This window comes from Centropristis striata, chromosome 7, assembly GCF_030273125.1.
Source record: "Centropristis striata isolate RG_2023a ecotype Rhode Island chromosome 7, C.striata_1.0, whole genome shotgun sequence".
NCBI lineage: Eukaryota > Metazoa > Chordata > Actinopteri > Perciformes > Serranidae > Centropristis > Centropristis striata.
Window position 1 is genome coordinate 36,798,072 of NC_081523.1, and position 26,025 is coordinate 36,824,096.

Consider the following 26,025-nt stretch of genomic DNA (forward strand, 5'->3'; position numbering starts at 1 on the left):
CAGGTCTGACTGGAAAGTTGAGACTCTTGTGAATTCAATGAGCCCAATTTTCTTCATGTGTGATGATGTTAGTGAATGAAACTTGAGCTTTTTTGTCTTTTTTTTTTAATTTTATGTTTTTTTAGGTAATTTTACGTCTTTTTAAAAAAAATAATTTCACATCTCTTTGTTTTGTGTCTTTTTTGTCATTTTTGGTCTTTTTTTGTCATTTTACATCTTTTTTTGCTCATCTTATGTCTTTTTTGGTCATTTTGTGTCATTTTGAGTCATTTTTGCGACATTTTACATCATTTTTGGTAATTTTTTTAGACAGTTTGTATTTTGCATAAACAACAACAACAACAATAACAATAACAAATGAGCTGCTGTGGCCTCTAGGATAATCACAGCCTCATGAAACTTTACAACCACCAACTAGAGACCTAGAGCATTCAGAGGATGGGTGGCTTTACACACTAGATTCACAATAAGAGGGTTCCTCAGCAGGCAACACAACACAAGTGCCCGTCATACAATCGCTGAAAAATCCAATTCTTGAGGAGAAATCTCCAAAATGTCAAAAGCTTTTGACCCAAATCACATCATGGCTTGTTCCATGGTGGTTCCTCAAGGTCTTGGTGTCTTAAAGTGGTATTTTGGAGAGATGTTTAGAATGTACAGATCAATTCAATCGCTAAAATACTGGAGCTTTATTTCACCCACTTCCTGACAAGATATCAGTAGCTTTAAAACCCACAGCAGCCTCTGGAAGAAACAGAGTTGGCAAAATGTGGTTTTAGTGTTCCAGCTGGAGTTAAAAGTAGTCCCATCTGAATCAGCTGCAGCGTTAAAATCTAATTTGCATCTAGAATATAACTCTCAGAAAGCCGTTCTGCTTAACCTGCACTTCTACTGAACACCTTAGTATATTTTCCTAGTGATACTTTCACCAAAGTGTCATTTTAAACACTAAGTAGCAAGGCAGCATTTTTATATTGTGTGGTTTGGCTGTTTTTAAAGTCCTGCACTGCACTGATGTATTATTGTTGCAGTTCTCTCTACGGCCAGCAGGTGTCACTATAATACCTGCAGATACTCATTCATGACACAGATTCAGTGCAGCGGCACAAGAGTTTAGAGGTGTTTTGGTTCAGTTATTGATACAGAAGTCATTAAAGCATGGTGTTTAACTCCAAATCCGCAAAATCCCAGCGAGAAAGATCTCCATAAAAATAATCCTGGAATCTGGGAAATCAAACACTCCAAGGCTCAAATGAATCGTCCACATAATGATGGAATCAAATTTCACACTTCTCAGCTATTGGATGGATGGATGGATGGATGGATGGATGGATAGATAGATAGATAGATAGATAGATAGATAGATAGATAGATAGATAGATAGATAGATAGATAGATAGATAAATAGATAGATACTTTATTTGTCTAGAGCAGGGGTGCCAAACTCTGGCCCGCGGGCCAAATGTGGCCCGCTGTGTAATTTTATTCGGCCCGCGAGGCAATACCAAATTATTATCTTATTATTGTACTATAAAAGCTGACCCGCCGGTATTATACGGTGCATTTACAGCTAATACTACAAATCCCACAATGCCCTGCTGTTGTTTTGGCGCGTCAATCAGGACAGGACCCAGAAACGCTCCTTAGTGACAGTCGTCATAGCAACCTCAAGCTAGAGCTGTCTCCCAGCTACCCCTTCCCAAAAATGGCGAAAAGAAAGGCAGAATTTATTAACCTGTTGAAAAAGTTTATTTTGATATTTAAATCAGAAGGATGCAAATAGAAAAGAGGCATACGATTTTTATTTAATTTCTATTGAATAAATTAATGACATTGATGTGTTTTTTATTTGAAATTTGATTTTGCATGTCTGCACTATTTAGTTATATATTGTATGTTTATAAGCGTTGCTGGTTCCATATTTAATGTTAAAGCAAAACATGTTTGGTATATATTAAAAGGTTTATTTGTTCAATGTTGGCCCGCGATTTTATTCAAGTTTTAAATTTTGGCCCATTGTGTATTTGAGTTTGACAGCCCTGCTCTAGAGGGTAATTCATTATTGTCTGTGTTCATACGTTGTTCTCTCTGCTGTATATTTTGGTGATGAAGTCTCGGGAGCTGGAGGTGGCGGTTTTCTGGCGGGACCGGAGGGCGATGTGCGCCGTCAAGTTCCTGCGGCTGGAGGAGATGATGGACAACCTGGACCAGGAGCAGGAGTTCAGTCTGGAGCCGCAGGGACTCCTCTACGCCAAGGTACTGCACACATCAAAAGACAGAATCCTCTATTAGATATAAAGTAAGACAAGTTAGGATGGGAACTTCAATTCAACATGTTGAACACTCCGGGGAAGGAACGAATCAAGCCAAATAGAAAATAATAGAAAAACAGCATAAATGCAATATTCACTGTTCTATTATAAATTAATATCAACAACAGAAGCTATTGTGATAAATGAAATTGGACACATTTTTTAATCTTTTTTTTTTTTAATTGTACAATTGGTTCATTTGTTTGGTAAGGATTTGTTTTATTGAAAAATGCCCAAAATAATATGAAAAACATAGATTATTATGCTTGAATTATTGTATATACATTTGCTTGTACATTGTATTCTTTGTTTTTAATTTTTTTTTTTAATCTATTTTTTGTTTTTGTTTTTGTTTTTTTTGTTTTGTGGTACAACCAACAGAAACTATAAAGCGTAAGACGTGTACAAGCTATTAAATTAAAAAAATAATTTAAATTAAATTAAAAAAAGAAAAAAGAAAGAAAAACAAAACAAAATGATACAATAACAATATTCCAACAAGTACAATATATAACAATATAACATAAATATATTTGTATCAGCTGCAACATGCCTGTAACAATTTCTCTGCACATATTTAATTTCTCTGCACATTATTTAAATTTCTCTGCAATAATAAACATATTCCAACAAATACAATATATAACAATATAATATAAATATATTTCTATCTATCATTTAATGCCCATTTAAATGTCATTTTCTCAGGTACTTTGAAATTAAATTTTAGTGCACACAAAATATGCCTGTAGTATGATAATATAAACATGGTATCATCAGGGCTCAGATCTGAAACGAGCACTTTTTCCATTCCGTAGCTTGGTTGTAGACTTTCCTGCAACTGTTTTTATATTTGGTCTTTTTAAACAGCATTTATACTTATTTATTTATCTTGTCTGTTGTCTGAATTTTGAATATGTATTTCTGTACTGTTTGTTAATGTTCTCGTCGTCACTGTAAATGAGGGAAACCTCAGTGTCTTACCAGTTTAAATAAAGTGTTATGTAATCAAAAGTGTCTCTTGTGGGTTTTGCAGCTTCAGTTCATCGACACTGTTGTTGAGCGGCAGCCCAAACTGAGACGTCAGCGGTGCATCTTCACTAAAGAGAGAGGTACGAGCTGATTCTGCTGTTCAACATGCTGCTTTAACGTATGTACAGGTGCATCTCAATACATTAGAACATGATGGAAACGTCCATTTCCAGAAGTCACATAGCCCCAACCAAGTATTGAGTCTTATAGATGGACATACTTTTCAGAGGCCAACATTTACATATAAAACATCCTTTTTAAAATTGGTCTTTTTGAGACATTTTTTCTGGTAATTTCTACTTTTTTTTCCTGGTAATTTATACTAAATTTCTTGTAATTTTGACTTTTTTTCTGATAATTTTGACTTTTTTCTTGTAATTTTGACTTTTTTTCTGATAATTTTGACTTTTTTCTTGTGATTTTGACTTTTTTCTGGTAATTTAGCCTTTTTCTGGTAATTTATACTTTTTTCTTGTGATTTTGACTTTTTTTCTGATAATTTATACTTTTTTCCTGTGATTTTGACTTTTTTTCTGGTAATTTTGACTTTTTTCTGGTAATTTATACTTTTTTCTTGTGATTTTGACTTTTTTCTGATAATTTATACTTTTTTCTTGTGATTTTGACTTTTTCTGGTAATTTAGACTTTTTTCTTGTGATTTTGATTTTTTTTCTGATAATTTTGACATTTTTCTGGTAATTTCTACTATTTTTTTTTCATTTTGACTTTTTTCTGATAATTTTAACTTTTGTGACTTTCTGATCATTTATGCTTTTTTTCTTGTGATTTTGACTTTTTTTTCTGGTAGTTTATACTTTTTTCTGAAGGCTGAAAACTGTTTTTCTTACAGTAAAACTTTAGATTTAATGTAAAAACATTTTTTTAAAAGAAATCACCAAAACTTTAGCCTAACTTTACAGCGTTATTTCAAAAACTTCCCGACATGATATCCTGAGGCACATGATGCCTTTAGATTCCTCAGATTTTTTAGTTTCATATGATACCATACCATGCGATCTCCAGTACAGGATCATCTCAACACATTAGAATATAATGGAAAAGTCAATTTTCAGTAGTTCAAGTCAAACAGCCCAACCAAGTATTGAGTCATATAGATGGACATACTCAGGGGCCAACATTTACATATTAAACAGACTTTTTAAAATTGGTCTTTTGTAATATTCTTTTTTTTTGAGACACTGAATTTTAGGTCTTCATTAACTGTTAGGCATAATCATTATAATTAGAAGAAATTAAATAAATGAAGACATGAAATGTTTCATTCAGTGTGTAATGGATCTATATAATTTGTTATTTACACTTTTTTGAATTTAATTGAATTACTGACATGAATAAACTGTTGATGAACTACGATATAATTTTCCTCTCATACTCAGGGAAGAACTTCCTCCGAGCCGCCCAGATGAACATGAACTTTGCCACGTGGGGTCACCTGATGATGAGCATCCTCCCTCGCTACAGCTCCTTCACCACGTTCAGCTCGCCGCTCTCCACGGCGCCCGACATGGTGGCCAACAACTCCCCGCGTCCCACAGAGAAGGAGCCTCAGACCACCTCTCCACTGCCAAGGTCAGAAACAATCAAAGTGCAAGGTGTTGGAGGAAGCATTCAGACTGTTAACGCCAGGAAAAGTACTTTTATCACACTGTAGAAATACTCTGCTATAAATTAACCTGTCAGCGTTTCTTGAGCCATATATGGGACACTAGGGGCCAATAAAGTTCCAAACCCAACAATATACGGCTTTAAGGGTCAGATTTAAATCGCTAACAGGGAAGTCAAACTAAATTTCTCTAAACATGTTTAATTTCTCTGCATATATTTAAATTTCTCTGGACATTTTTAAACTTCTCTGAACATATTTACATTTTTCTGCACATATTTATATTTCTCTGCACATATTAAAATTTTTCTGCACATATTAAAATTTTTCTGCACATATTTAAATTTCTCTGAACATATTTGAATTTATCTGCACATTTTTAAATTTCGCTGCGCATATTTAAATAATTTTCTCTGAACATATTTAAATTTATCTGCACATATTTAAATTTCTCTGAACATATAAAAAATTTTCTGCACATATTTAAATTTCTCCAAACATATTTATATTTTTCTGCACATATTTATATTTCTCTGCATATATTTAAATGTTTCTGCACATATTTAAATTTATCTGACCATAATTTAATTTCTCTGCATATATTTAAATTTCTCTGAACATATTTGAATTTATCTGCACATATTTAATTTTTTCTGCACATATTTAAATTTCTCTGACCATATTTAAGTTTTTCTGAACATATTTACATTTTTCTGCACATTTTTAAATTTCGCTTGCACATGCTTAATTTCCCTGCACATTATTTACGGCTTTAAGGGGTGGGATTTAAATCGCTAATAGGGAAGTCGAACTTTTCAAGCATTTTAAGCGCTAAATTTAGTTTAAAAGTGGAAAGCCTGCACAAAAATGTGTTTTTTCCCCAACAATAACTCTGTGTCAGTAATGCTGACAGTAAATGTGAATTTTTTTGAATCAAAATGTTACCTTTCATTAGAGCCCAGAATGATGACTGTAGGTTGCAGTGTTCATAATGTATGGACATTTGTTATGTCACCATGGTTACCGAGGATGCTTTTGGAGTCTCCATAAATACATAATCATAACTTTTATATGAAATTATAAAAAGCTGTGTAAAATAGTCATTTCTTGAGATATCTTCATAAAATTTGAACTGGGAGTAGGTCATATGTTATACTTTGACCCCATTATGTTTTCCAGCTCATAAGTCCCAGCTATACTGATCTGCAGGCTTGTATTTACTAAAAATATTCAAGCGGACAATAGATAAACATATTTTTCACCGTGTTTCGATTCAATAACAGCAGCACTTACAGTTATTCTGACTATTCCAGAGTGTTACCTTTCAAATGTGACCAAAACCAGATTTACTCCAAACTATTCAAGAACAGCTTTTGCAGGAACACTGAAGAGTTAAAGTCCTGCAATAGAAATGTATCTTAAATATGTGAGTATAGTCTGGGAAATGTGCTCAAAGTATTAAAAGGAAAAGTGCAGAAAAGATGTCACCTGTGACTATTTATTGCAATGAATTCCAACACTAAGTGGGACATTCACAGCTGCTAAATATGCACAAAATAAGCCTTTAGCTGCTTTAAATGAGGTGATGTGCGTACATTTAGCACAAAACTATCCCTTTTTTATACAAATTGATCCCTATTGCTAAAACCGCCTGGTCTATTGAAACAACAGCACGAGCCCAGCCTGCAGCTGACTGTTACAAATCTTTGTTCATAAGAAGAGTAGTGAAATTTTAAAGCACTTTGAGCTACATCTATTGCATGACACATTCTCTATGAATGACGTTTTTTCTTGTTATTATTATACGTAGTTTTTGTCATTGTATCTTTGCAGCGAAGCTCCAGAAATCAGGCTCAGCATCAGCGAGGATCAGCCGTCTCCCAACAGCCTCGACCAGGGAGACGACACGCCCAGCACCATCACCACCGCCACGCACAACACCGCATCTGTGCCTGCAGAGCAACACAAACTGGTACTTTTCTCTTTTTACTGCTACGCTTTTATCCCCAAAAAAAGTCAATCTAAAGGTAAAATGTTCTGTTTGTCTTTTCAGTCGTCGATAAACAACACAGAAGGAAGTGAAGATCAGCCTGTATCTGCTCTCAAGTACACACACACACACACACACACACACACACACACACACACACACACATACTGGTTTTCATAAATCATGGGGACGCCAGTTTTAATCATCACTTTTGGGGACCACACTTTCTAGAGGTTGAGAGAGCTGGAAAAAAAAGCGTAAACTTGTCTTAGGTTAGTTCGCCTATACACGCCTTCAAATCTCTAAAATGATGAAGTGATGTTTTTAATCAGGCTTTATGGGGACATCCGGAAAAACCAGTACCAGTACCCTGCTTTCAGGGTACATAATTTACATGAATTAGCATATTTCACACATTATTTGGTGAATAATGGGGACCTACTTTTTTCCAATTCTATAATTAGGGCATTTGCAAAATTAGTAAATGACATTAAGCAAAAATAATATTGAGTAGACACACACACACACACACACACACACACACACACATACTGGTTTTCATAAATCATGGGGACGCCAGTTTTAATCATCACTTTTGGGGACCACCCTTTCTAGATGTTGAGAGAGCTGAAAAAAAAAGAGTAAACTTGTCTTAGGTTAGTGAGCCTATACACGCCAAATCAAATTCAAATCTCTGAAATAATGAAGTGATCTTTTTAATCAGGCTTTATGGGGACATCCGGAAAAACCAGTACCAGTACCCTGCTTTCAGGGTACATAATTTACATGAATTAGCATATTTCACACATTATTTGGTGAATAATGGGGACCTACTTTTTTCCAATTCTATAATTAGGGCATTTGCAAAATTAGTAAATGACATTAAGCAAAAATAATATTGAGTAGACACACACACATACACACACACACACACACACACACACACACACACACACACATACTGGTTTTCAGAAATCATGGGGACGCCAGTTTTAATCATCACTTTTGGGGACCACCCTTTCTAGAGGTTGTAGAGAGCTGAAAAAAAAGAGTAAACTTGTCTTTGGTTAGTGAGCCTATACACATCTTCAAATCTCTGAAATGATGAAGTGATGTTTTTAATCAGGCTTTATGGGGACATTCGGAAAAACCAGTACCCTGCTTTCAGAGTACATCATTTACATGAATTAGCATATTTCACACATTATTTGGTGAATAATGGGGACCTACTTTTACATAAAACAATGAAAATGAGATACATAGACATATTTTCTAAGAAGCCAATTCTATAATTAGGGCATTTGCAAAATTAGTTAATGACATTAAGCAAAAATAATATTGAGTAGACACACACACACACACACACACACACACACGCGCATGCTGGTTTTCATAAATCATGGGGACGCCAGTTTTAATCATCACTTTTGGGGACCACCCTTTTTAGAGGTTGTAGAGAGCTGAAAAAAAAAGAGTAAACTTGTCTTAGGTTAGTGAGCCTATACACGCCTTCAAATCTCTGAAATGATGAAGTGATGTTTTTAATCAGGCTTTATGGGGACATCCGGAAAAACCAGTAAACTTGCTTTCAGGGTACATCATTTACATGAATTAGCATATTTCACACATTATTTGGTGAATAATGGGGACCTACTTTTACATAAAACAATGAAAATGAGATACATAGACATATTTTCTAAGAAGCCAATTCTATAATTAGGGCATTTGCAAAATTAGTAAATGACATTAAGCAAAAATAATATTGAGTAGACACACACACACACACACACACGTGCACACAAATACTGTCTTTTATATGGTTGAAGTGAAGAATAAAGTTGTATTTTTTCTTCCTCCACAAGGATGCAGATGGAGGATTTCAAATACATCTCAGTTCTGGGCAGAGGACACTTTGGAAAGGTGAAACTTTTTTCTCGTTGAACTATTTATGCTGCTGATATAATTCGTCCTATTGGTTCTTAAGAATATTCAGACATGAATGTGAAGAAAAATAAATATAAAATATCTTCATTAAATAAAAGAACATAGCAGGAATGCTGTTTTATTTCTGTTCGCTGTGAAAACATGCTCCCACGTCTTATAATAGTCGGTAAAAGCTGCTGTTTGTCAAACATGTTGGATAAAGTTTTAGTGAACTTATTAAGTAAACAAACCCGCACGGAAACACAACAAAAAGATATCGAGGTCAGCCTAAATCCCAAAATAAATCCATATTGTTCTGCTCATTACTTACTAAAGGTTCAGATTAATAATAAAAAAATTAAACTAATAAATTATTAAAAGTATGAATCAGCAGAGGCTCCACGATACAATTTTATCCCGATACTTGAGTCACGATACATTATTATTGCGGTTTTAAGCATTTTGTGATAAGTGATTTTGTGTGGTGAGTATTGCGATAATACAATATATTGAGATTTAACTGTTTAACAGCATTTTGTGTCCACAAAATTAAATTCAGTCGTCTTTTTATTTCTCCACAATGAGAGTCAAAGCCACAGACTGACCAACAAGGTATTCAGTCAAACTGAACTGAACTGATATCAAACATGTTGGACGACAACAACTGCAGCATTTTATCAAACTTTCACAAACAACAAGCTTCACTGCTGTGAATTTATTTGAATAAAACATAAAAAAGCCGAACTTTACAGTGTTATTTCACCAACTTCCTGACACCACATCCTGACACACAATTTCTAAATTTTTTCTATTTTTTTCTTGTAATTTTGACTTTTTTTTGCTAATTTTGACTTTTTTTTCTGGTAATTCTATTTTTTTCCTGGTAATTTCTACTTTTTCTGGTAATTTATACTTTTTCTGGTAATTTATACTTTTTTTCTGGTAATTTTTATACTTTTTTTCTGGTAATTTTTATGTTTTTCTTGTGATTTTGACTTTTTTTCTGGTAATTTCTACTTTTTTTCTGGTAATTTTGACGTTTTTCTGGTAATTCTAATTTTTTCTGAAGGCAGATTAACTGTTTGTCTTACAGTAAACTTTAGAATTAATGTAATTTTTTTATTTTTAAAGTTAAACTTTGCAGCATTATTTCGGCAATTACTATGCTGTATTGTTTTGCCCCCACTCTATAAATGATGATATATTAGGCTACTATTGATTAATCAAACTTTATTAACACATTTATGCATCAATTAAAACATCTCCTGGTTGTGAATGTTTCCTGCTCTAGGTCCTGCTGGCAGAGTTTAAGAAGACAGGGAAACTGTACGCCATCAAAGCCTTGAAGAAAAGAGACATCGTGACTCGTGATGAAGTCGACAGGTGTGTGTGCAATCAAAGTTTAACCCATTAGTGTTCAAGGTGCTTTTTTGCTTTTTTTAGAATTTGTCATTGTGGGCAGTGGATGTTTAGGGGGAGATAGCAGGTCAACAATAAATACCACATAGAAGTGGTGACATCATCTGAAAGATGTGAAGCTGAAGATTAATTTAATGCAGCTCAGCACTGTTTGAGAAGTTGTTCTGGTCAAAAATATCTAATTAAAATGACTTAAATGATTATTTATTTATTTATTGAAACATATTATGGTGAGTAAAGGGTCATAACATTATTATATATGTCCCTTTGAAGTCCATTTCCATGTTCATGTTCATGTTTCTGGTAATGTATACTTTCTTCTGGTATTTCTGACTTTTTTTTCTGGTAATTCTACTTTTTTCTTGTGATTTTGACTTTTTTCTGGTAATTTAGCCTTTTTTTCTGGTAATTCTACTTTTTTCTGGTAATTTATACTTTTTTTCTTGTGATTCTCACTTTTTTCCCTGGTAATTTATTCTTTTTTCTGAAGGCAGATTAGTTGTTTTTTTACAGTAGAACTTTAGATTTAATGTAAAGATATTTGAAAAAAAAAATCATAAAAAAAAAAAGATAAAACCCCCCAAACTAAAAAAAAAGTAAAATTCCATGTTCAACTGTGTCCCATTAGTTGTTGAAGCAATTTTTGGGTTGATACCATTTGTTACACACATCTGGTGCTTAATAATGCAATTTTATTCATACAGAGAATGAATAAAAATGGTTAAAAAAAACCTCTCCAGAATATTACATCAATATGCCAAGACCTGAAGAACAACATAAAAGAATCCATGCTAAGATTTGGGTTCAAAAAATTTGATCATTTTGTAGATTTCTGTAATTTCAGCAATTGGATGACGAGCACTTCTGTTCTACAAACTGCTGAGAAACCCTCTTATTTTTAATATACGTAGGAAAGCTGCACATCCTCTGAATGTTAAGACACGACGAGGGGAACAGCAAACACAACATATTATATGTGATTTGGCAAAATGAACCATTTAAACTCTAATTGTATTGAATTTGGCAGTTTTCTTTGCAAAGTCAGAGTGTTTAGAATGAAATGAGTCAGAATAAACGGTCGACTCTGAGACAGGGTCTGTTCTATTGACTCTTGAATTAATTAAAGCCTATTTAATGGAGTAAAGAGACGTTATTGGATTCTTCATTAACGCATTAGCAAAAAGCCCTCAGAGACAAATTAAATGGCTGTAGTTGTAATTTAAACCAGTTTTCAGCTATAAGGGACAGAGGTGTCTTTTTGTTTTTTGGGCCCATTTCTGTACATTTTTACTGTTATTTTAATTTCTATTTAAAATATTTTTGTTCCAATGCACCTATATACCCAATGCTATACCTCCTAAGGACATTTATGGCTTTTTACGTTTACATTTTTTTAACCCTTAAGGACAAAAATGACCGAATTGAAACCAACTTAAACCAAAGTTTTTAGATTCCACAGCCATTATAGCATAAAGTCATGCATTCTGTAATATCATGCTTTCAATCTCAAATAATTATTTTTTTTCCATTAAAACAACAGTGACATTGGGTTAAGATAGTGCATTTAAAGGGTTCAAATAAAAACAAGTGGGAGTTTTTTTTGTTTGTTTGTTTGTTTAAAAAAAAAGAAAAAAAAGAAAGAAAAAAAATGCATCAAAATTCACGGATAAAAATGATTAAAAACTTTGGATTTCAAAACACTTGGTAAGGTGTAAATAAATCTGTTACACAGGTTTTGTAAATATATTAAATTCAGAGTAACTTGTGTCGACATGAGCAGTGGTGGAATGTAACAAAGTACATTTACTCAAGTATTGTACTTAAGTACAATTTTGATGAAGTTGTACTTTACTTGAGTATTCCCATTTTATGTAACTTTATACTTCTACTTCACTACATTTTGAGGCAAATATTGTACTGTTTACTCCATTACATTTAGCTGACAGCTTTAGTCACTTTTCAGGTCTAGATTTAATATAAACATAGTTGACTTTTTTCTGAAGGCAGATTAACTGTTTTTCTTGTAGTAAAACTTTATATTTAATGTGAAAAATATTTACACAAATTTAAAGTGATTAGACATTAATTGAAATTAAACCTCATAACAGTATGCAATGTGCAATCAAAGATTTAACCCATAAGTGTTCAATGTCCTTTTTTTTTTTTTTTTTTTGAATTGGTGGTTGTGGGCAGTGGATGTTTAGGGGAGATAGCAGGTCGACAATAAATACCACATAGAAGTGGTGACATCATCTGAAAGATGTGAACCTGAAGATTATTTTAATGCAGCTCAGCACTGTGTGTCAAGTTATTTTGGTCAAAAATATCTAATTAAAACGACTTAAATAATTAATTATTTATTTATTGAATCCCAATAATGGTGAATAAAGGGTCATAACATTATTATACATGTCCATTTGAAGTCCATCTCCATGTTCATGTTCATGTTTCTGGTAATGTATACTTTTTTTCTTTCTTTCTTTCTTTTTTTGGTGATTTTGACTTTTTTTCTGGTAATTCTACTTTTTTCTTGTGATTTTGACTTTTTCTTCCTGGTAATTTTGACTTTTTTCTGAAGGCAGATCAACTGTTTTTCTTATAGTAAAACTTCATATTTAATGTAAAAAATATTTAAAAAAAAAAAGAAATAATTTAGAAAAAAAGGTAAAACCCCCAAAACTAAAAAAAAGTCAATGTCCATGTTCAACTGTGTCCCATTAGTTGTTGCAGCAATTTTTGGGTTGATACCATTTGTTACACACATCTGGTGCTTAATAATGCAATTTTCTAGATTTAATATAAACATGATTAATATAAAGTGATTAGACATTCGTTGAAAGTAAACCTCATAAAAGTAAGAAGATAAAAATGAATCCTACCTTGAGGAAATTAAAACGCTGCATACATAAATGCATCAAGAACAATCATAATAATCCAATAATATATTTAGAAAACATATAAAACAATCTGAGTGGGGTCATTCTGCATAACAAGTACTTTTACTTTTGATACTTTAAGCACATTTTGATGCTGATACTTTTGTACTTTTACTTCAGTGAGTTTTGAATGCAGGACTTTTACTGTAGTGGAGTCATTTCACAGTGTGTATTAGTACTTTTACTGCAGTAATAGATATGAGCATGAGGGTTTATTCTGCAGCCTTATGAGCGAGAAGAGGATCTTTGAGATGATCAACGCGTCCCGACATCCGTTCCTGGTGAACCTGCACGGCTGCTTCCAGACCAGCGACCACGTCTGCTTCGTCATGGAGTATCTGCCCGGCGGCGACCTCATGATCCACATCCACAACAACGTCTTCACCGAGGCCCAGACCAGGTCTGGACCTGTCCCCCCTGTTGTTCTAACACACTCAACTGTCCGTATGTTTGTGTCATGCAGTGGTGGAAAGTAACTTGGTGCATTTAAGGTGCTTTGCTTGGGTTTTTCCATTTTATTCGTCTTTATACTTCTGCATCTCCACTGCAATTTCAAGTTAAATAACATTACATTGTATTACATGTCATTTAGCTGACGCTTTTGTCCAAAGCGACTTACAATAAGTGCATTCAACCTGATGGTACTAGACTTAGACCACAGGAATCAAGTAAGTACATAACTTTAAGAGCTAACTGTCATCGCTAAAGGAGTGCTATATGTTAAAGAAGAAAAGAAGAGAAAAGAATAAGAGCTTTTTTTTTTTTAACATGGTAAATAACATTTATTTACCAGCTTTAGCTACTTTACAGGTTCAGATTACTGATAAAAATATCAATAAACTAGCAAATTACGATGTATTATTATTAATTAATCAAACTTTATCAACACATTTATGCAGCAATAATTATAATCTAACAATTATTCTAAAATGAGACATTCTGCATGATGAATACTTAAACTTTTGGTACTTTAAGTTGAAATTTTTATATATATTTCGGTGCTTATATTCAACATGTCCCATGTCCCACATCTTAAAAATCTTCCTAAATAAATGAAAATTTAAATTTTTTTTTACTTTTAGTGTTTTTACGCTACAGTATTGCTGCTTTTATCGAAGTTAAGAGATTTGAATACTTGTATTTTTGGCATTTTTACACAGTAGAAATCATTGGCGGTTCCTCTGTGATCAAGGAATAGTTTTTCTGAATAAAAGTGGCTTTTATTTTGAAGAAATTTTATGTAATTATTAAAGGGTACATCAAAGAAAACTTCTAGGGCTGGATAAAGCAACAACAGTGCCCATATTTCGTATTATAATCCATAATCCATAAAATATATTGGTGTTGTTACAGGTTTTATTCAGCCTGTGTCGTTCTGGGTTTAGAGTTCCTGCATCTGAATAAAATCATCTACCGGTAAGTCATAAGTCTTATCACTTACTGTAAAAAATGTAATCATTGACAGGTATAATTACCTGCACTGTGTGTTTAAAACAGAGATCTGAAGCTGGACAACCTGTTAATGGATGCAGACGGATTTGTGAAAATCACAGACTTTGGACTTTGTAAAGAAGGTCAGTTGATTATTTATCATGTCTATAAATACATCACCCGACTATTCTGCTTCCCTTATAATACACACAGTGGTGGAAAGTAGTGAAATACATACTCAAGCATTTTACTTCAGCACAGTTATAAGGGACTTTACTTTTCTTGAGTATTTTAATGTTGTGCTACTTTACACTTCCACTCCACTAAATCTCAGGAGATATTTCACTTTTTTACAACCTTTTAACATTCGTGACTTTGCAGTTTCAGATTAATAATACAAACTATACATCCGCAAATAAATTCTGATATATTATTGCGTGTGCCTGTAAGAGCACACTATAAACTATCAACCAGACTTCTTCCTATCTATTCTTCTGTTTCTTCCGTGTTTTTTTCGGTCGACTACTCCTCCCAGAGTTTTTCTCGTAGATACACTAAAAATGTATCAAATCGACCGGCTCGGCCATGACAGGTGTGCTATGACTTTTCTAAGGTTTTCAGCAAATGGTTTTCAAATTATTTGACAAAAACACGGCAAAAAATCCCCCAATGTTACCTTATCAGAGGCTAAAGTGGATGACATCATAGCTAGAGTGGAAAGTGAGAGAAACATTTCTTAAAAAACTGTGGAAACTGTGCTCGAAGCTGCAAATGCCACTCTACAGAAATAATTCATACATAGAAACGTAGGGAACTTCGTCTGCTAAAGCTGTCAGTTATAGTTTGGGCGTAGAACCCCACAGATGATCCACCAACACCACCCACAGCCTCATAGACCGCCATGTTAAAAACATTTCTGGAGGAAAGCGGTGGTACCAGTTTCTTCTGATCGCTCTAAAAAAAACAATTTATTAATTTTCTTCCCAAAACACATATGTATACGTTCAGGAAGAACTCAGGATGCTCAAAGTGAAGTCGGATCATTGATAGGAGCTACGGTTTGGCTCAAAATGCTTTCTGTTCGAGGGGAACTTTCAGCAGTTTTTTCTACTTTCACTTTGGTACTTTCTACACTGTAGTATTGCTTCTTTTGCTTCAGTAAAGTGGGGTACTTCCTCCACCACAGCAAATATACTGCTGCAATTTATTTTTGCCTTATTTCTTCACTATAACTTAAACAGATTTACAGAAAGCCTCTGTGTTTTTGTATGACTGTAGTGCTTTATAAGTTAGTCTTGTGGAAGTTTTTGCTTAGAGAGATGAGAAAATCTGTGAAAATAAGTGCGTTATTTGTTTTATTTGCCTATATTATCATTGTGTTCCTGAACGGAGACGACAGGTCAAATCCTACATTGTACAGGCTTTAATTAGTACTTATTCTTAGTTTAAATCTTACTCAAACCTCTTTTTAAGGTTAATCCTCGGTCATTCTTTTGTCGGCTTATTATCTGCTGGTGCACAATACTAAAGGGCACGCCTACTGTATGATGTTCCCTGAAAAGAGTCACAGTTTGTTTAGGTTTAGGCACAAAAACTACTTTGTTGGTGTTAGAAGATCATTGTTTGGGTTAAAAATAAGGACGTTAACCCTGTAAGTTATTTCAGCGCCTGTCTGGTAGTGAAGTGACGTGTTTTCTTCTCCATATTAATGCAGGGATGGGTCATGGAGATAAGACCTCGACCTTCTGCGGGACTCCTGAGTTTTTGGCTCCTGAAGTCCTGACAGACGACAACTACAGCCGAGCGGTGGACTGGTGGGGGATGGGCGTCCTCATCTTCGAGATGCTCGTTGGAGAGGTTGTGAACACATATTTTCATTCTCTCTTTTTATCAGTTATCAGTGAAGAATTTCGAACTGTAACGGAGGTGAATGTCTCTCTGCCCTGCTGCTAGTCTCCGTTCCCAGGTGAGGATGAGGAGGAGGTGTTTGACAGCATCGTCAATGACGACGTGCAGTATCCAGGGTCTCTTCCTCCTGATGCCGTCGCCATCGTCCAGAAGGTAAAAAAACTCTTTTCTCTTGCTCACTTTAACCGTTTTTTTAATTTATTTTTTTACAGTTACTGTACATATTTATGACTTATTTTATACCTAATTTCCCATTAATTCAGTATGACAATGTGGTATGTTTGAACTAGAGTTGTCACAATACTAAAATGTTCAACTCGATACCGATACTCAGGAAAATATTCGATACTCGATACCATTTTCGATACCACCAGGATAAAAACAAAGACCCCAAAATTTAACAGAAATATTTGTATTAACAAGAAAAATGCAACATGTAAAAATGAACAGAACCACAGGTTAAATATTTATAATAAAAAACAGTTGTGCAAAAATAAACTGCAACTATGATAACAAGCTTCAGGTCTGAGGTAGTGCAAAAAATAAATAAATATAGTAAACAATAACAATTAGAACAATATTTTCGGCTGTGTGTGTTGCTGTTTGGTTGCAGGTCGACTTTTCTCTGCTTCATTCTGGGACTTCAAGAGAGAAAATAACACTTTTCAGTCACCAACATTTATGTAAACTTATTAACTCTATGCTTATGTATACTGACACTGTGTCGATACTTTTGAAAATGAGTATCGTATCCGGATACAAAGTTTTATTATCGATACTTTTTTGAGTATCGATACTTTTGACAACCCTAGTTTGAACGGAAGATAATAACTCTACCACCAGGTGAAGAAAACAACAAAACCAGAGGGGAAAAAACCCAACTCAAATTTTGTTTATAAAGCACCTTTATAAAAACATCCAATGTAATTCAAAGTGCTGTACAAATTGAAAAAGCATCAACTTCTTATATAAGAAAAGGACACAGAGACAGAAGGACTCTATCTCGCAATGTTAATGCTCAGTCATATGGGGGACGTTCCAGTGAAATTTCTCTGTCGGAATACATTTTTTTCTCATTAATATGACGCTACATGAATGCAGCACAAACTCCCCATCTCAAAAGAAAAATAAGTTGTATATCTGCACTGTGATTCAGATCCACTCCAAATTTTAATGGGTTCCTCTCTGGCCCATGTTTCACACTTTCACCATTTTTAATGACAATCAGGCAAGTTGTTTCTTTGTAATCCTGCAGACAAACACACAAACCAAGCCAAAAAGACAACAAATTTACCTTAGGGTTCATACAAAATGTTTATGGCAAATAGAACCTGGATAAAAAGGCTATAATGATTATAAAAACTTTTCTTTTAATGTTATATCACGTGTCAGAAACACTGTAAACCTCAGACGAGGCTGTGATAACTGTTTTTAATTACATTTAACATTCCAATTAATTCCAAGTACAAGTAATGTTTCACACTGTGGCTTTCAGACCAGAATGATAACAGTCACCTTTACATTTTTATCTTGAGGAAAAATAAACGGCGATAAATTATCTTATTTGTTTGCAGCTGTTGAAGAAGAATCCTCTGAAAAGACTCGGAGCCGGAGAGAGGGACGCAAACGAGCTCAAAGGAGAGAAATTCTTCGAGGTAAATCTATTTTTTTAAATCTTACGTACTCCCTAAATAAACCCTTATTATTAAATCTGCTAAATATTGCTTCAACGTGAAAAGGATGACTGTCTTCCAGACTATCGACTGGGAAAACCTTCTGGCCAAGAAGTCAAAGCCGCCGTTCCTGCCGTCAATCAAAGAGTCGATGGACGTCGGAAACTTCGACAGCGAGTTCACTCGACTGCAGCCGATCATGTCGCCTCCCTCCAAACCGTTCATCCTGTCGGCGGAGCAGCAGGAGGCCTTCGCCGACTTCGACTTCTGCGCCCTGCACGGGTGAAGGAAGAGCCGGAGAGACCAGGGTGGGAAAATGATCACATTACGTTTGTCCACTTCAGAGGATCAACCAGAGCTGAAGTCACCTTAACCGGCAGTCAAGACCAAGTCAATATTGGACCGCTTCATATTTATCGTATAGAAAATACACAAATGGTATTAATATTTTTATTCAAAGAAAGAAAAAAAAGGGTATTTCCCAAAACTATTCCATAGTATATATTTATTTATTAAGTTAGTTTGGTAGTTTCTTGGAAGATTACAAGCTACAAAGGGACTTTTGAAAACTAAACCTCCTGGCCAAATATTCATTTGACTATTTGTATTGATCAACAGCCTGTGGAAGCCTATTTCTGCCAGATCAGTGACTCAGTATCTCAAAAATAATGACAAACTTTCTCAAAATAAAAAATACTGGTAAGCATCTTAAAATATTTACTTAGTATCAAAAATGAGAAACTTTCTCAAGATAATGACCAAGTATCTCAAAATAAAGAATTAGCATCTTAAAATATTTACTTAGAATCAAAAATAATGAGAAACTTTTTCTCAAAATAATGAGAAACCTTCTGAAAATGAGAAACTTTCTCAAAATAATGACCAAGTATCTCAAAATAAAGAATTAGCATCTTAAAATATTTACTTAAACTTTACTACTCAAAAATAATGAGAAACTTTTTCTCAAAATAATGAGAAACGTTCTCAAAAAAAGTATAAAATGAGAAACTTTTTAAAACATAATGAGAAACCTTCTGAAAATAATGAGAAACTTTCTCAAAATAATGAGAAACTTTCTCGAAATAAGTATAAAATGAGAAACTTTCTAAAAATAATGAGAAACATTCTAAAAATAATGAGAAACCTTCTGAAAATGAGAAACTTTCTCAAAATAATGACCAAGTATCTCAAAATAAAGAATTAGCATCTTAAAATATTTACTTAGTATAAAAAATTTGAAACTTTCTCAAGATAATGACCAAGTATCTAAAAAATAAAGAATTAGCATCTTAAAATATTTACTTAGTATCAAAAATAATGAGAAACTTTTTCTCAAAATAATGAGAAACTTTCTCAAAATAATGAGAAACCTTCTCAAAATAATGACCAAGTATCTCAAAACAAAGAATTAGTATCTGAAAATATTTACATACTATTAAAAATAATGAGAAACTTTCTCAAAATAATGAGAAACTTTCTGAAAAGTTACCAACTTAAAATTTCTCATTATGCTGGCTGTCAGGATTTCGTTTTTCATCTAATTGGCAAGAATGGGCAACTGTTACAGACCCCTCACTCTATTCTCCAGAGCAGTAAACACCTCACATTCTTACCCCTGAAATAAAGTTTCCCACCCTGGTCTTGATAGAAAAACCAAAAGAACCAACACCTCAGATATTTCTGCAGCTCAGTCATTTTCAAACAGGAACTCTGCATACGAACCCATGGCTGATTTCGCTGACTGTTCTCACCGACATCCAATCGACAGCCAGACGTCGACCAAACAAACCAGGCAGCATCTTTTCTTTTCTTTTTTGACGGAGTAAAAGAACGTGATTATAACCCTTTATATATTCTCTGTGGAGAGTCGAGCTTTGTTCTGACTGTTCCGGCAGTAATACAACTCACCTGCTCCTGCTATTCAGAGCTTATTTATGAGATTTGGTCAGGTGAAATGTTGTACGAACAGTTACAGGATGCTTCAAGAGGTCAGAACATATATATTTGAATTTCAATACTCCAATACTGGATAATTTGCTATATGCCAGTCAAAATACAAAAGAAGTTCATTTCAAAAAGCTCTGATGAAGTATTAATTGTTCAGACTGTCATGAAACGTTGTGAGTCAATTAATTTTCCTCTTGCTACGTAACATTTTTTTGCCAGTTTTGCACCTGATAGACCAGTAATTTAGGCAGCACCTGCCTGGACTCTGTCTGAGTCTGTAAGCTGCCTTATGTTGCCTCATAAATGTCTGAAATGTTGATTGTCAAACCTCTGAAAGTTAACACATAATGCTCACATACACTCATATTCACGTTTGTAGCAGTGTTGGTTGCCTCAGTTTGTGGTTCATCAGTCTCAAATGTGACGTTATTATGTAATGTGGTAAGAGGAAACTTCTCACGAATCATGACGACATGATATCACAGGAAAATAACAAAAGGGGAACAACACTGACTGAAAGACGCTTGGTAGAACATTTCCAGTATTTAAATCAACAGCCTAAAATCAACCTTGTCTTCTAAAAACAAATGATTGCTAGCTTCACCAAATTTTTATTTACTGAACTGCTCTGGTATTATGTTCTGTGATAGACTGTAGATAAGCAGATATGTCAGTATCAGCACATATTAAGCCAATAAGTAAAAGGTTTTGTATGTAACAAAAAGCATTCGGTATTAAAGTATATATAAACTTCAGTATCAGTCTCAAAAATGTAGGATTGAGCAGTTTACAGCAGTCACTACTCTAAAACTTTTATAATTTAAGTTAGAGAGCTAACTCAAATAGCTAGGAGGCTACTGGGCTAAGCTACATCCTTGGGCTAAGCCACTGTGTTACAGTGTTACTTGACTAATGAACTAAGAGGCTTTGCATCTGCTGAAAGTTAACAACATTTAACATTAAGCAAGTCAAATAAAATTGACTTGGCTGAAATGCTAACTGTTACGACTGAAAGTTAGCCACATTTAGGCCTAAGCTTTGGGCCGGTCAAATAAAATTTACTTGGCTAATGCTAACAGCATTATATAACATTATAACATACTACTGAGTTAGCAACAGTTAGCTCTTGTCAAATAAAATGGATTTAATTAATGCTTTGCAACTGTTGAAAGTTAGCAGCACACATCTTTAGTCTACATAAAATGTGAGTAATGCTAACTGCTACGACTGAACATTAGCAACGTTAGCTTTGGTACAGTCAAATGAAATGGACTTAGCTAATGCTAACTGCTTCAACTACAGCTAGCAGTTAGCTTTATTCAAAATAAAACGGACTTGACTAATGTTAACTTCTGTGACTAAAAGTTAGCAACAGTTAGCTTGAATTAGGTCAAATAAAATGGACTTGACTAATGTTAACTTCTGTTACTAGAAGTCAGCTACAGTTAGCTTTCATCAAAATGTAATTGACTTGACTTTATGTTAATCTCTATTACTAAAAGTTTCAGCTACGACTGAAAGTGAGCAGAATGTAGCTAATAAAATGTTTCTTGAAGACATGAGAAATCATCACAAAACATTTCTCATAACAGTGAAGTAAAACTATCAGACCTTCCTGTGAACAAATTCACTATAAATGTATTAATTTATTCTTATCAAAAGTAAACTGTAATTGTTGCCACTAAAACTATGTGGTAGCCTCTTCAAGCATCCTGTGTGTTGGAGACAGATTGAGCTTGCTTTGTGGCCTTTGCTTATTATATTTATTTGTGATATTTATCCTCCAGAGGTACAGTACTTGCTGCCGTTTCTATGCATCACTGTGACAGGCTTCGCCCACTGCCTTGACCAAACAGATGAAACAAGCTAACCCAATTTCTGGTTACAAGCCTTTTTTAAAAGCATGGAAATGTTTCACGTATTTGTCGAGTCATTCCCCTCGTAGCAGAGACGCGTTTTCAGTCTTCACCTGACCAACTGTTTTCTGTTACAACAGTAGACGTGCATGGCACCGTGGTGAACTTGTGCACTAGAAATCCTGTAAATGCTAGCGATATATATAGTATATAACAAAAGAGAAGCCATAGAGAGTTTAATATAATAGCCATAATAGTAAGGAAAATATATATAGTATTTTGAATTTAGCAAATCATATTCTGTGATACTGAAGCTCTAATGATGTCAGTGCAATAAAAGAAGAGGAAGAGGAGGAGTGGAGGCAGGGACGAAGCTTTAAGATGCATGTTTGAATTTTGTTCACCCAAAATATGTCCCTCCAGCTCATTTTTTTTGTTGACATTTTTAAACTCTGAGCTGAGTTTAAAAACATCAGTACTAAGAGGAGAGCTGGGGGAACTATTGAGATCTATGTCAAAATTAGAAAGGAGACTTTAAAGAGCAATTTAACACCAAACCCAATTATATTTACAGTTATTTTATCACACTATTTATCGTTCTAGTATGCCTTTTTTTTTTTAGAAATATCAAGTAATTTGGTCATCTAGTCCAAAAACAGCTTTGCTTTGTACTTTATGCCTCCAGAGTATAAGGCAGTATGAGGTTCAAGATAAGGTATAGAAACAAAAAATCAACAGTCACACATGAGCAAATGCAGGCGAGTAACTAGGGTGACATTCACCAAAAGATCCGCTCTCTCTTGTGTGCATGCATTAAGTTTCAGGGAGTCTTGCAGAAGTACTCAACCCGTCGTCAAATTACTTATTTGTAGTAATTTGACAGGAGAATTAGATGATGCAACAAATAGTAAATGGACCCACACTTATATAGCGCTTTCCTTGTGGCTTTGCGACCACTCAGAGCGCTTTACATTACAGAAACCCGTTCACACACACATTCATACTGGTGGCAGAGAATACCCTAAACTGGTCCACCTGCCACCATTTGGAATTCTTTCACACAGCATTGGGAGCAATCTGGGGTTCAGTATCTTGCTCAAGGATACTCCGATGTAGGCTGCCATGGTCAGGGATCGAACCACCAACCATCCAGTCAGTAGGCGACCACTCTGCCAACTGAGCCACAGCCGCCCCCATAGTAATAAAACTCCATTGTAAACAACTGCATTTATTAAAACAAAGACTTAAGTAAAGAGAGGCCAAAGAGCGTCTGTACTGAAGTTTACAATAAATAAAAAATAAAAACATTTAAGAGCAACATTTTTCCCATTTGTCTCCAGGAGCAACACTTGTCCTGCATGTTTTTAAGAGCACTGCTGACTTGAATGATTGACTCGTTAAGATAAATAAGGTAATTTTTTAAGCTGTTTCATAACGAGTTGATCATTTCAATCAGCTGTGCTGGAGCAGAACAAGCTGTGCTCCAGGAGAAGACTGGGACTTAAATGTTTCAGGTGCATCTACATTTTTAAATACATTAGAATAATATGATGGAAAGTCCATTTCCAGTAGTTCAAGTCAAACAGCCCCAACCAAGTTACGAGTCATATAGATGGACATACAATGAAATTGACTTAGCTAATGCTAACTGCTACAACTTACAGCTAGCAATTGTTAGCTTTAGTAAGAATAAAACTGACTTGACTAATGTTACTAAAAGTTAGCAACTGTTAGCCACAATCAAGTTAAGTAAAATGGTCTTGGCTAATGCTAACGGCTACTTATTAAAGTTAGCAACAGCTAGCTTTAGCTAAGTAAAATAAAATGGATTTGACCAATGCTAACTGCTACTACTGAACTTTAGCAAAAGTTCAGTAGTAGAAAGTTAGCAACATTTTGCTTTAGTCAAAATAAAATGGACTTGACTAAAGTTTATTGCTACTACTGACAGTTAGCAACAGTTAGCTCTAGTCAAATAAAAAGGATTTAAATAATGCTTTGCAACTGTTGAAAGTTAGTAGCACACATCGCTTTAGTCTACATAAAATCTGAGTAATGCCAACTGTTATTACTGAATATTAGCAGGTCAAATAAAACAGACTTTACTATTGTGACTGCTACAACTGAAAGTTAGCAACACACTTTTCAGAGGCCAACATTTCCATATTGAACATACTTTTTAAAACTGGTCTTCTCTGAGACAGTGACTTTTAGGTCTTCATTAATTGTAAGCCATAATAATTATAATTAGAAGAAATTGAATAAATTAAGACATGAAATGTTTCATTATGTGTGTAATGGATCTATATAATGTGTTATTTCCACCTTTTGAATTGAATTACTGACATAAATGAACTTTTCTATGACATTCTAATTCATTACGATAATCTTTTAGGCTTACTTGCAAACAAAACCTATTCTGCTCTGGAGGTATTTAAGCCTCATCATGTTTTCACAGCTCCTAAGCCCAGTGAACAGCAATAAAACATAATTTGTGCTCTCTTCTTTTATTAATTGAGGATATTTTAATTTCTTTTTCCACATTTGTGTGTAAATATTCTTAAGAATTAAAAGTTGATTGCTCTCTGACAGGGTGTACTTGCATTATAATCAGTGGTGGAATATATCTAAGTACATTTACTCAAGTATTGTACTTAAGTCCAATTTTGAGGTACTTTTCTTGAGTATTTCCATTTTATGTAACTTTATACTTCTACTTCATTACATTTTGAGGGAAATATTGTACTTTTTACTCCACTACATTTAGCTGACAGCTTACAAGTCGAGATTTAACATAAAAAAACATGATCAATTTAAAATGTTTAGACATTATTATAAATTAAACCCCAGTAGGCTATATTAAATAGTCAATATGATTCCTATATTTACAAAATTAAATCGCTGCATACTTAAATGCAGCAATCTAATAGTATATTTAGAATATATTTAAAAATGTAACTGGGGCCATTCTGCATAACGAGTACTTTTACTTTTGACACTTTAAATACATTTCTGATACTTTTGTACTTTTACTTCAGTAAGTTTTGATTGCAGGACTTAAACGTGTAGCGGAGTCGTTTCACAGTGGGGTATTAGTACTTTTACTTAAGGGATCTGAATACTTCTTCCACCACTGATTATAATTCTGTTATATTATCATTATATTGGCATAAATTGGTCTTAAAATAACAATAATAATGTTTATTGCAATCACTTCTATTTTTTGACTGTCAGAGCTATAACAGGGTGTTAAGTTGCTCTTTAAACAAACAGAAAGACTGGACAGAAACTACAATGTTTAAAATAAAAAGCTACTGCTGAAGCGTCCCTGAACCTATGGGCTGAAATATGTGCCACCAGAAACTGAATTTGAATTATTTATATTGGAATTTGAATAGCTTTACTTGAATAATTGCATTAAAAAACTGAATTTTAATCACATAATTCGTATTTGTTCAACTTGAGTCAATGCATTGAAAAACTGAATGTGAATTGTAATTTGAAATTGAATTTATTAGTTTGGAACTGAACATTCAGTTCTCACAATTCAAATTCAGTTTGCAGAATTCAATTTAAATTTTCTGCACGAACATCCAGGTAGTTGCAGGCAGAGCAATCGAGCACAGAAAACGGAGGTGATGATTGGACGGAAAGGCGCTCTGTGTATCTGTGCTCGATTGCTCTGCCTCAACTAGTCGGATGTTTGTCGCAGAAAATTTAAATTGAATTCTGTGAACTGAATTTGAATTTGAAATCAGCTCAGCCTTTGATATGGTGGACCATGAAATTCTAATTAGCCATCTGGAACACCTTATTGGCATCAGTGGTGTGGCACTTGAGTGGTTCAAGTCCTATTTATCAAACAAGTCCTTCTCAGTGTCCCTTGGTGGTGCCTGCTCCTCTCATGCTCCCCTTCTTTGTGGGGTCCCCCAGGGGTCAATTTTGGGGCCCCTCCTTTTTTCTATTTACCACT

At 34.2% G+C, this 26,025-nt stretch overlaps 1 protein-coding gene across 1 annotated transcript in view; it reads left to right on the forward strand.

The window, feature by feature from the left end:
* The window catches only part of LOC131975033 (serine/threonine-protein kinase N2-like), a 46,873-nt gene extending 26,486 nt beyond the window's left edge, over positions 1–20,387 (forward strand). Inside the window, exons 7-20 of the mRNA XM_059337561.1 lie at positions 2,113–2,256; positions 3,349–3,424; positions 4,743–4,935; positions 6,803–6,941; positions 7,023–7,075; positions 8,822–8,879; positions 10,174–10,265; positions 13,461–13,637; positions 14,591–14,653; positions 14,735–14,811; positions 16,383–16,525; positions 16,622–16,729; positions 18,151–18,231; positions 18,332–20,387. Coding sequence (XP_059193544.1) covers positions 2,113–2,256; positions 3,349–3,424; positions 4,743–4,935; positions 6,803–6,941; positions 7,023–7,075; positions 8,822–8,879; positions 10,174–10,265; positions 13,461–13,637; positions 14,591–14,653; positions 14,735–14,811; positions 16,383–16,525; positions 16,622–16,729; positions 18,151–18,231; positions 18,332–18,535 — 1,608 coding nt within the window. The 3' untranslated portion in view covers positions 18,536–20,387. The remainder of the gene's footprint in view (positions 1–2,112; positions 2,257–3,348; positions 3,425–4,742; positions 4,936–6,802; positions 6,942–7,022; positions 7,076–8,821; positions 8,880–10,173; positions 10,266–13,460; positions 13,638–14,590; positions 14,654–14,734; positions 14,812–16,382; positions 16,526–16,621; positions 16,730–18,150; positions 18,232–18,331) is intronic.
* Positions 20,388–26,025: the final 5,638 nt, after the last annotated feature.